The following is a 16,268-nucleotide window of genomic DNA, read 5'->3' as shown; positions in this document are numbered from 1 at the left end:
GTAGGTTTTTGAATGCCATATTGTTATATAGTTACAAATCGTATATTACGTATATACTAACGTATATTCTTCAATAAACTTGTTATGAGCAAAATGTTAGAATTATTCAATGCATTATTACTCTAAATTGTTAGGAAAATAGATTAGCATAAACCGACATCACAGAAACAAAGCAAGTAGCATGTGAGGTGTACCGCAGTTGGCCCCAACTGGAATTTTCTTTCGTTTCTTCATATGGAACAATGGTGTCTGTGTGCAGCAAAACTACCAGCAAATGTAAAATGTTTAAAATGTATCCGTCTGTTAGTAGTCGAGTGATTCGGGGTCAAAATCAGGGTATTTTTTATAATCAAAGTTCTACAGTTCGTAAACAAGGAAACATAGAGGTATACTATGTTCAGCAAAGTTGTGTATTTTTATTATTTATACAACTTTGTAATACATGAAAAAGTCATACAACAATTAAAAAAAGAGCTAAAATAGAAAAACTGATTTTTCAAATTCATATACAATAAATAAGATCCCTTCGTTGAAGAGATAGAAGGTTACTGTCTTCAGCAAAATTTCTTGTAATAATATGCTCTAAAACTTTGCAGAACACATCAATGTGTTATATTGAAACTAAAGGAAAATAATTTTTTTAATTCACTTTTAGGGGGATTAATCAAAATTCAAATTCTACCAAACGATAGAGCTTTCAATTTCAAGAAACTCTTCCAAAGGTTCGATAAACTTAAAACCAAGTTTTCCTAGTCAAAACTCTAGTGCGCACGTTTTCTTTGGTTTTGGGCTATTGTGCGCGCGAGTAACTGTGTTATAAAAGTTGGCGCGAGTGTTCGAGGGTTAATATCTTTTGACCGGTAAAACCAATTTTTATGAAATTTTGCATATATATTCGTAGTGTGAAAACCTCTCGTTTGATATGAAAATAATTGAAATTAGGTTATTTTTCTTGGTTAAAATCATTATAAATTATTATTAATTTTGGTGTGGTGTATTGAATTACTCATAACTTTCAAATTGAACATCCAATCAAAAAACCATTCAATAGTGATCTATCCGGCTATATTACCTGCCAAATGAAACTAATAGCACGTAAATCGGTTTGGCCATCTCTGAGAAACAGGCGATCATTTGAACCTTGTCAAAACTGGTTTTTTAAGCATAACTTTTAAACCACTTGTTTGTTTTCAATAAAAATTGGCGTGAAGTTTAGCAATAGTAAGAGCTTTTATTTGGTACTAAGATCGATGAAATCGGTTATGTGGTTCCGGAGAAAATCGTGTCACGTAATTTTCACATTTTTGCTTATAACTTTTAAACTAAAAGTCAGACCACGAAACCATTTAATAGTGATATACTAGGTAAAAATACCTTTCAAATAAAAGTTATAGCAGACGAATCGGTTCAGTCATCTCCGAGAAACAGGCGATTGAAAATTGAAGCGCACACACATACACACACATACACACACACACACAGACATTGCTCATTCGTCGAACCTGATCGATTGGTATATGTGACACGGCCCTCCGGGCCTCAGATCGACTTCGTGTTTTTCGACCAATTCCTAAACCTTTGTTATATTGTATAACAAAGGTAAAAACATGAAAATTCTGCTCTCTTTCAAATTTTATCTAAAGATTTTCTTCTATGATTTGATAAGAGATGAATACTGAACAACTTGCCGTTTTCAGAATTCCGATAGTTAGTGAAGTTAATTTTTAAACAGCTTTTACTTTTCGTGACGTTACAACGCTCTGCTTTGCACAGAGAGGGTCGTAGCTCCGTTGTAACGTCACGAAAAATCTGTTCATTTAATATTCGTTAATTATCGCTGTTGCCGCCCTCTGTACATAAGGGATAATCCAAAAATGTGTTGTTAATTTGTCTTTCACTATTTCGCCTACGTAACTGTGGGGTTGTTCACAAATTACGTCGCGCTGTGGGAGGGATGCTAAGAAAGTGAGACATAAGTAATAGCAACGAAACCTTAAGACATAGCATAATAATTGCTTCAAAAAAGTTTCTTCATTTAAAAATCACTTTCTAGTGGTGAAAAAATATTCGGACATTAGGGTGTCCTCAAGCAGATACAAAAAATATTTTCTCTATTTTAAGTCAGAAATGGTTGCTGTCTACAGAAAATTTGTAGAAAAACTAATTTTAAGAAACTTTGTTGGATACTTAAGATTTATATTTCTTACATAAAAAAAGTTATAGAGCCAAACTCTTAGGGACACCCTTAAAAATTTTTTTTCGGTCTAGCTCTTTAATAACCCTTCGTATGGCTTACAAATGTTCTAAGAAATTGGTAATCTAATTAAATTGCACATTTTTGTCGAAAATAGTAGAGCACTATCTTTTTCCCTTTAGAAACTATCACTGGCTTTTTTATTTTTATATGTACTCTTTAAGAGGGAGAGCAGCTATGAGCAGCTAATCTCACTTGTTTTTTTTTTGAGTTAATTTATGCTGTATTCCACCATGTACAACTTAGGGTAGAAGACTGTGGAAAATCTAAAAAAAATATTATGAAGGCAACCGTAGGTGAACATGTATAAATAAAAGAAACAAGGGATAGCTCCTTAAGGAAAAAAGATAGATTTCTACTTTCTTCGACGAAAATGTGCAATTTAACTCGATTACCAATTTCTTAGAATATCTAAAAGGCGTACGAAGCGTTATTGGTGAACTAGATCGAAAAAAAATTCTTTTTAAGGGTGTCCCTAAGAGTTTTGCTCTATAACTTTTTTCATGTAAGAAATATAAATCTTCAGTATTCAACGAAGTTTCTTGAAATTAATTTTTCTACAAACTTTCTGTAGACAGCAATCATTTCTGAATTAAAATAGAGAAAATATTTTTTGTATCTGCTTGAGGACACCCTAATGTCCGAATATTTTTTCACCACTAGAAAGTGCTTTTTAAATGAAGAATCTTTCTTGAAGCAACTATAATGCTATGTCTTAAGGTTTCGATGCTATTACTTATGTCTCACTTGTTTTGAATCCGTCCGGCTGCCCGCCGTGACGTTACAACGCGAGCTTCAATCAGTTGTAACTTAGGTTCTACTTAACTTATCATCATTCTTTAGGCACCGTTTTAAAGGTATTTTTAAGTACAAAGAGAATACGGATTATTAGATTGTTCGAATTTGTACTTTTCTGCGAAAGCGAAAAAGTACACCTTTTTCGTGACGTTACAACTCAAAAAAATGGCCCCATTTCATCCACTTGAAATACAAAATAACTGCAAAATTACATCCAAACTATTTTTGGAATGGATTCAGCATATATTCCTTTGTAAATTGGTCGAAAACAAATGATATTATGAAATGTTTTAGCGCACTGTAGCAGTATTTTTAAAAATATCACAAAAAATCATTTATTTCTTGTAAATTTCATTTATTTTCGATACACGTTTTATATAACTTCCGAAAATGCTAGAATACCAATTAAGGCAGAAAGGTTCAAACATTGCCCAATCATGAAAAAATATTCAACAATGCTAAAAGCAACTTTTATAAAATGTCTGGTTGGTATACCGGCCCGCGGAATGTGTCATATATATATATATATATGGTTGCAAGATTACAATTAATCAAATCTTCAGGATTATGCATGTACCCCCTTTTTAGAATGGCGTAGCAACGCGCGCCCGGTCCTCTAGTATATATATATATATATATATATATATATATATATATATATACATACTAGCTGACCCGACAAACTTCGCATTGCCACAAATTAACCTGTGTTGTACATAAATCATGAATCTCGGATGATCTTTGTCGCAATCTCGAGTTTTGCGAGCCCTCCAGTGGGCGGCGCTTCCGACGGCGGGTCACCGGCAACACTCGCGACCGTCTCGTCCTGAATGATCTAGTGTTACTATAGATAGTTTTTGTGGTCTTGTTATTGATTAATGTTTTATGGAAGAGTCTCGAATTTCTCGAGTTGGATTAGTTTTTGAGTTTCGCAAAAATTTCTGTTTCATTTGTATGAGAGTCCATATCCCCCTACCACAGGGGTGAGAGGTCTCTAACTATCGTAAAATAAATTCAAGACTCCAAAATCTCCCACATGCCAAATTTGGTTCCATTTGCTTGATTAGTTCTCAAGTTATAAGGAAATTCAAGTTATAAGGAAATTTGTATTTCATTTGTATGGGAGCTCCCCTCTTAAAAGGGGAAGGGGTCGTAATTCACCATAGAAAAAATTCTGCCATCTAAAACTCCCACATGCCAAATTTGGCTCCATTTGCTTGATTAGTTCTCGAGATAAGAGGAAATTTGCATTTCATTTGTATGGAAGCCAACCCTCTTAAAGGGGAGATGGGCCATAACTCGCTTTCTAAAGAAGAGAGGGGTCTCAATTCACCATAGAAAAAAATCTTGCGTCCAAAACCACTTACATGTCCAATTTGGTTCCATTTGCTTGATTAGTTCTCGAGTTATGAGGAAATTTGTTTTTCATTTGTATATCCCTCTTAAAGTGGGGAAATCCATAGAAAATATACCATAGAAAATATTCTTGCCTACAAAAACACCCACATGATAAATTTGGTTCCATTTGCTTGATTAGTTCTAGAGTTATGAGGAAATTTGTATTTCGTTTGTATGAGAGCCCCCCCTCTTAAAAAGGTAAGGGTTCCTAATTCATCATAGAAAAAATGGTTGCCTCCAAAAACACCCACGTGCCAAATATGGTTCCATTTGCTTGATTAGTTCTCGAATTATGAGGAAATTTGTATTTCATTTGTGTAGAAGCACCCCCTCTTAAAGTTGGGAGGGGTCCTAATTCACCATAGAAAATATTTTTGCCCTCGAAAACTTTCACATGCCAAATTTGGTTCTATTTGCTTGATTAGTTCTCGAGTTATGAGGAAATTTGAATTCCATTTGTATAGGAGCCCCCCTCCTAAAGTGGGTAGGGGTCTCAATTCATCATAGAAAAAAATTTTGTCTCCAAAAACACCCACATGCCAAATTTGGTTCTATTTGCTTGATTAGTTCTCGAGTTATGAGAAAATTTGTATTTCGTTTTTATAGGAGCCCCCCTCTTAAAGTTGGGAGGGGTCCGAATTCACCATAGAAAATATTCTTGCCCTCGAAAACTTTCACATGCCAAATTTGGTTCCATTTGCTTGATTAGTTCTCGAGTTATGAGGAAATTTGTATTTCATTTGTATTGGAGCCCCCTCTCCTAAAGTGGGGAGAGGTCCCAGTTCATCATAGAAAAAATTTTTGTCTCCAAAAACACCCACGTGTCAAATTTGGTTCCATTTGCTTGATTAGTTCTCGAGTTATGAGGAAATTTGTATTTCGTTTCTATAGGAGCCCCCCCTCTTAAAGTGGGGAGGGGTCCTAATTCACAATAGAAAATATTCATGCCCTCGAAAACTTTCACATGCCAAATTTGGTTCCATTTGCTTGATTAATTCTCGAGTTATGAGGAAATTTGCATTTCATTTGTATAGGAGCCCCCCTTCCTAAAGTGGGGAGGGGTCCCAATTCATCATAGAAAAAAATTTTGTCTCCAAAAACACCCACATGCCAAATTTGGTTCCATTTGCTTAATTACTTCTCGAGTTATGAGGAAAATTGTGTTTCTTTGGTACAGGAGCCCCCCCTCTTAAAGTGGGGAGGGGTCCTAATTTACTATAGAAAATATTCTTGCCCTCGAAAACCTTCACATGCCAAATTTGGTTCCATTTGCTTGATTAGTTCTCGTGTTATGAGGAAATTTGTGTGGAAGCCCCCCCTCTTAAAGAGGAGAGGAGTTATAATTCCCCTTATAAAGAGGGGAGGGGTCTCAATTTACCATAGAATAAATTCTTGTCACCGAAAACACCCACATGCCAAATTTTGTTCTTTTTGCTTGATTAGTTGTCGAAATATGCAGAAATTTGTGTTTCATTTGTATGGGAGCCCCCCCTCTTAATGGGGGGAGGGGTTTCTAACCATCACTAAAACCTTTCCTGGCCCCAAAAATCCTCTACATGCATATTTTCATGCCGATTGGTTCAGTAGTTTTCGATTCTATAAGGAACATACGGACAGACAGACAGACAGACAGAAATCCTTATTTATAGGTATAGATATATGTTTTTTAGAGTGTCCCAAAATAGCACTATGTCAGAAAACCCGGGGGCTCACCCCTCAAATGATAGCTTAGGGTGTCACAATAAAACTTTTATATGACGTCAACTTTGGTTGCCGCGATTTAGGGGTCGCACATTTGAGTTTTATCAACAAATGGCATTTTTCAGGAGTAAATTCAAAAAAATATTTTTAGAAATGTTATAATAGATGAAACAAGGTACATAATTATTTTTTTCACTATTATTGGCATCTGGAGTCATATTTGGTTACAAATATTTATTGAATTCGGGAAAAATTTAAAATTTTTGAAATTTCATTTAAATAAATGTCAAAACAGGGTAGACTGAAGTTTTTGGAGCGTCTTAGTAGAATACGAAACCTAAAAATAAAAAATAAGAAAAGTTATCCAATTTAATTCTACTATGTGTATTTTATTCAATGACAGATACGTGTCATTGAATAAAATACACATAGTAGAATTAAATTGGATAAGCTTTCTTATTTTTTATTTTTTTATTTTATTTTTAGAAAACAGGATATCAAACAGTGTCTCAGAGCAAGGTATCTATACTGTATAGATGGGAAATTTTATGACGAACAACTTTGCCGAAGAAAGTAAGGACGTATCTTCAAATCTCGCTGAGATATTTACCGTTTTCTGAAGGCGGAACAAAACACATTTCTGTAATTTTCAAATTTTAGCAGTTTCATGTGAAAGAGGTAAATGAAAACACTTGAACTATTTACTCTAAACGTCACTTACGTTTTTGATAAGACGAAGCATGCACCTTCCAAAGAACTAGGCACCATTTAGGCTCAAGAATCACTTTTAAAAAGGGCGTATTTATTTTAATAGGTACTATGTTTGAGTAATTGTATCTCCTGAAACTAGGTTTGTTCCATAATGAAGCCTAAGCGTGAGTTTTTGAAAATTGAGTTTTAAACATGAAAAAATAAACACTGAAAAAAAATTCACAATGTTCTAAAGTCAGGAAAAAATGTAAAATTAAGATACCGTGACCGCCCGTAATTCTGCGCAGCTCCTATTTCTGCGCATTTTTCTTTATATGAGTATTTTTCAACATTCAACAACATTCAACAACTATGATCATTGTGTTATTTTTTTATAAATGTCTGTTGAATATTCAAAGCAAAGCCATGGGTTTATACCGTCTTTAGACATTACCCTTCTTTATCGACAGACTTCGCAGCCGGCTGTTAGAGTACAGGAAAATTACGGGGCCAGTGCAACAATCCTACTGACTCTAACTAGCAAGCACCGCCTAGCCGAGATTCGAACATACGATGACTGGGTTGTTAGACCAGCATCGTACCTCGAAGCTAGCTGGGCGGGTATCGTCTGTTGAATATTACGCCATTATTCACTAACGGGTCATAATATTTGAGAGCGAAATAATTTAACGTGAAACTGAAAGTATTTTATATGGCAGAAAACATCGTCGTTAGCACCAACGCAGATTGTCCTTCTAGAAAATTAACAAATTTATGTTCGAAATTCTTTGCAATGATCAAGTTACCCAGCATAATTAGAAAGAATAATTAGTTTTAGTCATGTTTTAGACAAAAAGAGTGATTGCATGCATTGCTTTCCTTAGAAAAATGCGATGCAATAATGCGCAGATTTAGGCACAGATTTTTTATTCATGTTTCAAATTCTGCGCAGTAATGTATCCTACGAAGAAATCGCGAAAGAATACGCAACCTCGACCAAATGGCTGAGGTATAGAGGCATGAAAATTCAAGTAGAATCTTTAACTTGCATTGATTGGCATCCTGTGCTGTGTCTCGGGGTCCGAACCTACGAGCGCCAATTTTTTTTTTTTGTTTTTTTTAAATGATGATGATGGTCCCACCTCATATCCCTACAACGGTTTGAGCAGGACGGTTTATCTACTTAAGATATTTATAATATAACAATGTAGCCAGGTGGTAAATTCATGAAACCATGTGTTCTATTTTTTGGTTAATGTCTAACCTCATGGGGCTGTCAGAGAGTGGGGAAGTGGTTTTTTAGTCTAAATTAGTCTACAGTGTAATGTTCAGTGTGCAGAAAACCCGAATCAATTCGCCCTTCACGTTATCGAGAATAAAATATTAAAATGAGGCAATCAAAATGACAACAATATTCCTTTGCCACCCGGACAGCACAAGAAGGCCGGATCATGGATTTATTTATGGTAATAGCTAATGCCGGATTTTTTGGTGTGATTACAGCGTATAAAGAAATAAACAGTATGGCAGGAGTATTTATTTTCACTTTTTGGGTGCGCAGAATTAGGAGCAAATATGCGCAGAATTAGGAACATGGGCAAGAAAGTTAGGCACCAGTTAGGCAGAGTTAGGCACCGTGGATAAGTTTACAAAACGAGAAAAATACTCAATTGTTGGTCGACTTATAATTCCCATATTTTTTACCAGACATTATAGACCGTAGCACTACACGTTGCTGCTATCCACGTTGTTAATTTAAATCTAGGATACTTAGAATAGCGGAAGAATCATAAAAATGTCTTAACTGCGCAGAATATGGTACGTTCACGGTATACAGGAAATGGTAACTTCGAATTTTTTTTAGAAAAATAGTGGTGATTTGGTGCATTTTGAGACTGTTTCTGAAATGGTGCAATATCAAAGGATTTTGTAGAACACCGACTTTTATGAATATTTTGTAGCCTAAGATTATTATTATTATATTTCTTATTATTATTCTTATATTTCTCGTTATATACATATATGTAATTTGAATTTGAAGAACAACTTCTTATGTGCTTGACAACACAGTGTTCAAAATAATAAATTAGCTTCTAAATGCGGCCGTATGTCTGAATACACCTTCCTGATTCTACCATCTACGGGTAGTACAAAAATATTGAATGCTAAAGCAAATCAAGCGTTTCATACAGTTATTTTTGGCAGGGATGTCTTTTTGAAGTTCACTTTACGCAATCGAATCGCAACAACCGGTTATTTACAGATTTTGACAAGAAAATAGCTTATGGAAATGACGCCAAAAGTTACATCGGAAGCTGCTCAAAAACAAATTTATTTTTGTTTTGTTTTTACAGCATGTGACAACTGTCATACTTGCATAGTAGGCTAGTTCCACCAAAGACTATGGTTTCTGGGTGGTTTTGCATTTTGATTTCACTTGTTTAGCGAAAAACGAAGGGGGGGGGCACATTGCCCAGGGGGGGCACGTTATACACAATTCCCCTACCTATTAAACTATATACGCCCTTTTTAAAGTGATTCTCGAGCCTAAATGCTGCTAAATTCTGCGTAAGGTGCATATTTCTTCCTATCAAACACGTAGGTAACGTTTAGAATAAATACTTCAAGTTTTCATTTCCCTCATTTCCCTTTTTCATTTACCTTTTTCACGAAGAACAACTAAAATTTGAAAATTGCGAAAATATGTTTGGTCCAGCCTTCAGAAAAATGTGAATACCACAGCGAGATTTGAACATACATCCATGCTTTCTTCGGCAAAGTTGTTCGTCATAAAATTTCCTATCTATACAGTATATGTACGTTACTCTGAGATACTGTTCGATACCCTGTTTTGACGTTTATTTAAATGAAATTTCGAAAATTTTAAATTTTTGCCAAATTCAATAAATTTTTGTAACCAAATATGACTCCAGACATGCCACCATAACTTTTTTATGAATGTATCAGATCCCAATGATTGTGAAAAAATAGTTAAGTATCTTTTTCCACCTACTTTAACATTTCTAAAAATATTTTTCTGAATTTACCCCTGAAAAATGCCACATTTTTTCAGAAAACTCAAATGTGCGACCCCTAAATCGCGGCCACCAATGTTGACGTCATATGAAACTTTTGTTGTGACACCCTAAGCTATCATTTGAGGGGTGAGCCCCCGGGTTTTCTGACATAGTGCTATTTTGATATATATATATATATATATATATATATATATATATATATATATATATATATATATATATATATATATATATATATATATATATATATATATATATATATATATATATATATATATATATATATATATGATGTGATATATATATATATATATATATATATATATATATATATATATATATATATATATATATATATATATATATATATATATATATATATATATATATATATATATATATCACTCACCAGTTTTAGATATGAGTGTGTATTATATTATTTTATTGTTGGTGTAGCCTTGTTACTCTTATAAAGCAGATTTTCAAATCAACACCCCTGGATTAGCGTTTATCACATCCGCAATTGCATGATTACAGTTATATAAATTATAGACAGGGGTTAAACTCCCCCAGCAATTTGCCGATCGAGGGTAAATGAAACACGTTGATATATTCCACCCCTATAGTTTAGTTGAAATGGCCGTATCAAACAAATTAACTCTGTTTAGTAACATCTGCTATGTTTACCTAATTGTTAGCTACAAATTCATGACATTTTATCACGTATGTCGAAGTATCGTAAGCATAATTCCTAATTCAATTGAATAATTTGCTAATTGCATGTAAATATTTAAAAACTGTATTTAGAATGAGGGAAACAGTATTGATATTGCAGTTGAAAGCCGTAATAATCGACGTTTGACAATCGGTTTTATCGGATAGTGTTGCGCTATACAGTGCACTACTTGCAACGTAGCTGCGACACATAGAACAAGAATAAAACTGAATGTCGTACGTCGATTATTACGGTTTTCAACTGCCACATCAATAACACAGGTCTGCAAAAAAAATTTCTTTCAGATGTATGAGATATTTTAGGTGAATTAGATGTTTTTTGGGGTGCTGAATCCAAAACTGATTTCCGTGTTACTCCATCACGTACACTCAAAAAAATCGACACGTCACATCCACGTGAAAAATCATGTAAACTTCTATACAGCAACTTACGTGAGCTTCATGTACTAGTTAAAGGGAAAATTGATACAACTTACCAGGATCGCACGAAAACTGGTTAGTATGAGTGCGAGTTACCAACAATTCACGTGAATGTTACATGAAAAGTGTGATGGATGAGAACTACCTATGTTTATACGTAAACTTGACGTGCTGATTTTTTTTAGTGTACAGATTTTTTTGCAAATTACGCTTCTTATATATGGAAAAGTCACAAATTAGACGAAAAAAATATTATCACGTAAAATTATTGTTCATCATAAAAAGCCTAAATAAGGTATTAATTATTATTTTTGTAAACTTTTACTTAATAAATACAGGAAAAATACTACTGGACTGAAATATTTTATCTTTACTATTTATTTTTCTGTTCAACACAGGGTTACTGTATGTACTCAAGTTCGCTCACTTATATGTCCCTTAAACTGGCAGTACAAAGTTAGCAGAACAATAGCTGAACCATTCAGTTAATTGATGCTCAATTAATGCTCCAAACGGCGAATTTAAAAGCTACCCAAGTATGAAATAATTTAATGCTCTAGGAAAAACATAGTTTCGGTAACTTTGGTGGGCGTTTTCCATGAAAAATTGAAAGAAAAAGACAATTCAGTGCTAGCTTAAGATTAAGCTAGCAGTGCAATGTCGGAAATGGCACTTCCGGTGCAGATAGAGCTACCCAAGCATGAAAATAATTTAATGCTCATTTAATACTCTAGGAGAATAATAGTTTCGGTAACTTTGGTGGGCATTTTCCATGAAAAATTGAAAGAAAAAGAAAATGCACTGATAGCTTAAGATTAAGCTAGGAGTGCAATGTCGGAAATGGCACTTCCGGTGCAGATAAAGCTACCCAAGTATGAAAATAATTTAATGCTCATTTTCTTGCTATCGCTAAACTTTTTACCAACTTTCATTGAAAACAAATATGCAGTTTAAAAGCTACGCTCAAAAAACCAGTTTAGACAAATGATTAGTCCAAATGATCGCCTGTTTCTCAGAGATGGCCAAACCGATTTATGCGCTATTAGTTTCATTTGAAAGGTAATATATTCGGATAGATCACTATAGAATTGTTTTTTAAGTGGACGTTTAATTTGAACGTTAGGAGCAACCGTATACACCACACCAAAATTAACCATAATTTATAATGATTTTAACCAAGGTAATTTACCGAATTTCTATTATTTTAATATCAAACGAGAGGTTTTGACACTACGAATATATACGTAAAATTTCATAAGAATTGGTTTTACCGGTCAAAAGATATTAACCGTCAACACTCGCGCCAACTTTCGTAACACTCGCGCGCACAATAGCCCAAAACCAAAGAAAACGTGCGCACTAGAGTTTTGACTAGAAAAACTTGGTTTTACGTTTATCGAACCTTTGGAAGAGTTTTTTGAAACTGAATGCTCTATCGTCTGCTAAAATTTAAATTTTGACTTATCCCCTGCAACCCGGGGCAGTTGGAACCGGAACGTCATGCAAAAGTGAGCGGATGGCTTAAGCGCCACTCCCGAAAGAGACCATCCACCTTGTTGGGTTTGCCCAGCTAAATAAGACCACTCCTACGGGCGGGTTCAGTTTGTTTCTGACTTTCGGTTCGAAGACGGTTCAACTGTACCGGAAACTACCTCAGCAATCCACCAAAGACTCTTAAAAAACTCGGCGGCGTCAGCCGACCGTTACTCAAAAAAAACTATCAGGGGGGCTAAGTAAACTTACTTGCCAATTATCATCACAGGGCCTGTTCCCTGTCCACTTACTCATCGAACGCTTCAGAAAACGCGACACTGTAGGCTGAAGACTCCAAGTCAGCCCAGCTCGCAACAACAACCAAAAAAAATATAATCTGCAAACGGTAACCGAAGGGCAAAATCATTTAACTTAGTAAAAACTCAAAAATAGCTTCCTAATAGACTTTTTAATACTTCCGTTTCATTTACAGGTTTTATTCATTGCGCAAAAAAACAATTCGTAACATATCATTTCGACGGGTCTCGAACCCAGGCCTACCTACTGACAACTCTAGTGAAAGTATGGTTCACTTTGGTACCGGTGCTTTTTCTCTCGTGGCTATCCGCTCACTACGCTAAGCGTTTGTTTAGGGCCTATCTCGAGTTACAGCTCGTTTTTTGCGTGGGATTGAGTGCGTGAGGCAATGGTTACTCAGCGACAGCATCGCTGACCTAGGATTTTGGCATAAAAAGTACGTTTGTCACTGGGGGTGGTGGTCTCGAACTCTCGTCTCTCACTTTATGATTTAGCAGGGATTTTCCGAGACGGTCAGTGCACTGAACCGGCCGCTCTTAGCGACGCCGGGCGAATATATGCGGAGGGGGAAATTTTGTACATGCGTATAACAAAAAGAATTAAATCGTACTCACTACGATAGTTTTACGTGATACCTCCTGTGAATGCTGCGATCCGCGTGGAACGCTCGGTGTCCCGCGAAGGCGGGAACGTGCTGACCCGAGCGCGGCTTCCAGGTAACGCGCGTGGTTTTTGGCGAACGGCGTTCTTCTGGTCGTGGTTGACGGATGACCAGGAAACTCTGACACTAGACGTGGTATAACGGCGTGGCTTACAGCTGAACGGGAACGGTCGATGGAGCTCGGATCGATGGCGTCTGTAGCACTTTCTACCTGCACAAAAGATACGGTCAACATCGTAATGTCGGAATTAACCTCACGCACTTGCACTCTTCCTATTTAACGCTAAACTATACCTTTTACAGGAATTCGGATTACCCGATATTCCGACTTGAAAAAATCTGCACTAAACTGCTGCCACCAGACGAATTAACGAGCTAATCTATCTAAAAGAAAAACTATATTGAGAATCACTAACTAAACTATTTACCCTTACATGTGATACCTTTGGATCACTACGCGGCGCGAAGCAAGAAAACTTTAAACACTGCCGAACTCTTCCACGGTCTAGAACAAAGTGGCAGAGTAACAGTTTGCTGTCCCTCAGATCAGCGAGGCATCGTAAAATACACCTTAACCGGAACTACGTAATCATTTACGAAAGTCCGTTATTCCGAAGTTATTTGTTAACGACGGAGACACCGCGAAGCAATTTAAGGTATTGGTTTCTTGCATCCGAAGTTTCGGATCCAACCGAACCGTTTCTCTTGAAGCCAGAAACGAACCCGAGTCCTCCTTCTTTCTTTGGGCAAATTGCCGAACAAGGGTTAACTCATCTTGGGGAGGTGCGTACTCGTCGCCACCACCCGCTCCCACATAACTTTCCAACCTATCCCGAGTTCCAGTGGGCAAACAACTCAGTGGCAACTCAAAGTACTCACATCTACTAAACGTACCACAAGTTGGTACTCTTTCTCACTTCCACTCAACTGTCATAATTCGGAGCAGACCGTCGAAACGAGGGGCTGCTCAATCTAAATTTTACTTAACTAGGTGTAATGCTACACCCCCTAAAAGTGAAATCAAACAGTTATTTTTCTTCAGTTTCAATATAACACATTGATGTGTTCTGCAAAGTTTTAAAGCATAATATTACAAGAAATTTTGTAGAAGGCAGAAACCCTTCTATCCCTTCAGCGAAAATAGAGAAATCTTATTTATTGTATTGTAGCCGGCCCTGGTCGATCCCTATTCAGCGTGCAGCTTAAGCGCCACTCCGTAAGGGAGACTGCACGCCACGTTGTGTTTGCCCGGTGAGACTCCCCCTAGGGTCAGTCTAAGATTGCTAATTCGAAAGGAATCAGGATCTAACCAGATAGGCTTACCTAAATTAAGCCACCAAAAACGGGTACACTACCCTTTTATCACCTAGCATAAATCTTCAAATACCGAACGACACGAAACGAAAGCTCGCGGTAAGAAACACCAAAAGTTCAAAAGTTCTCATCACTGGCAATGTCGCTATTTGCCACCAGACGGCGAAAACATCTCGAAAAAGATTCGCCGTTCATTCAAACTTCACGGCACGAAATAAACTCAAATAAACTAAACGAAACGAAAACGAAATGACGTGAACACATTAGAACGAACTAGTTTAACTGCAAGAAGAACACGTTGTTTAAACTATACTAGGAAAACATTTTATTAATACGGAAAACGGTTTGTATTTGAATTATTTGATTTAATGCATGCATGCTTTAACGTGTGTAGGTATTCATATTCGTGTTTCTTATATTCTAGGCCTAACTAATCTATCATTGTGTGCGTTTTTCTCTCCCTACTGTGCTCTATCGACCCATGTGCTTTTAATCGAACTTCAATCCAGATTCCAATCAGCTGCTTCAAAATTCTGCAGTGACGTCACTATTAATTTTCGTACGGTGTCTAGACAATTGTGGTTCTCGTGATCACGGTATACAAGTACGGTCTAACCTCGTGAACTCACGGTAATCGCGCATTGGCGTACTTCTAGCACGCGCCCTTTAGACAATGAATGAATAGATACGACTCACCAGAGCTTTAACTGTTGCTGCAGTTGGTGGCTTACGTAGCTTCGGCTGCTGCTAGGCGATCGCTACCGTCGGCTGCTGTGCGATCACATGCGGTACGGCAAAAATCTACGATGCGATGCTAGATGACTTCACTTCTCGTTGCTCGATGATTTTACAGATGGAAACTAAAACTGCTTAGTGCCGCTTTCCGGGATAACTCAACCGGAAACGGCCACTAGCCTCACCGGAGGACTCCGGTCCGTCCGATGCTTCAGAATGTGGATGTTGGGCGATCCACGTGTCGACCGGCAGAATAGCGTGCGCCGGGAATTCGTCCGAATTGTGCTGGATGCGTCTTTCGCTGTCCTTTCTTCTTCTCGTTCGCAGTGCTGTGGATGAAAGTATAGCCGTGCGGCTATTGTACAAAGGTCATTAGCACATGCTCGGGTCAATGGCATTTGAGCACATGTTACCTGCTAACTTTTGGCGCACTCCAAATTTCGCACACTACAATTCTACGTCACTATACATACTCGATAAATTAGAAAGAAAAGGCGCGGACAACAGACTACGGTTACACTTCCGAAATGCTTTACGGTCTAGGACGAAATGAACGATCATTTTGATCCACAGATAAGGGAAGGTGACTTCATTTCCCGCTAACTTCGTCGGGTCAATTAGGGAATCTACAATCCTGCTAGCTGTTTCATTTCGGCAACTCAACTTGGCTCTATCTGATTCTCTCCACCTTTCTACGAAGCATCTTTCGTGGCTTCCCCTTCAGTTCTGTCTC

General features: G+C 36.7%; 1 protein-coding gene across 1 annotated transcript in view; it reads left to right on the top strand.

Annotated features, from left to right (window-relative positions):
• LOC128735916 (uncharacterized) overlaps positions 1–13,627 on the top strand; it is a 41,137-nt gene extending 27,510 nt beyond the window's left edge. The window contains exon 3 of the mRNA XM_053830395.1: positions 13,448–13,627. Within this exon, the coding sequence (XP_053686370.1) occupies positions 13,448–13,627 (180 nt within the window). The remainder of the gene's footprint in view (positions 1–13,447) is intronic.
• Positions 13,628–16,268: the final 2,641 nt, after the last annotated feature.

Source organism: Sabethes cyaneus, chromosome 2 (genome assembly GCF_943734655.1).
Source record: "Sabethes cyaneus chromosome 2, idSabCyanKW18_F2, whole genome shotgun sequence".
In the NCBI taxonomy this organism is placed as follows: Eukaryota; Metazoa; Arthropoda; class Insecta; order Diptera; family Culicidae; genus Sabethes; species Sabethes cyaneus.
Note: the sequence above shows the minus strand (reverse complement) of the source record. Positions and strands in the feature narration are given on the sequence as shown.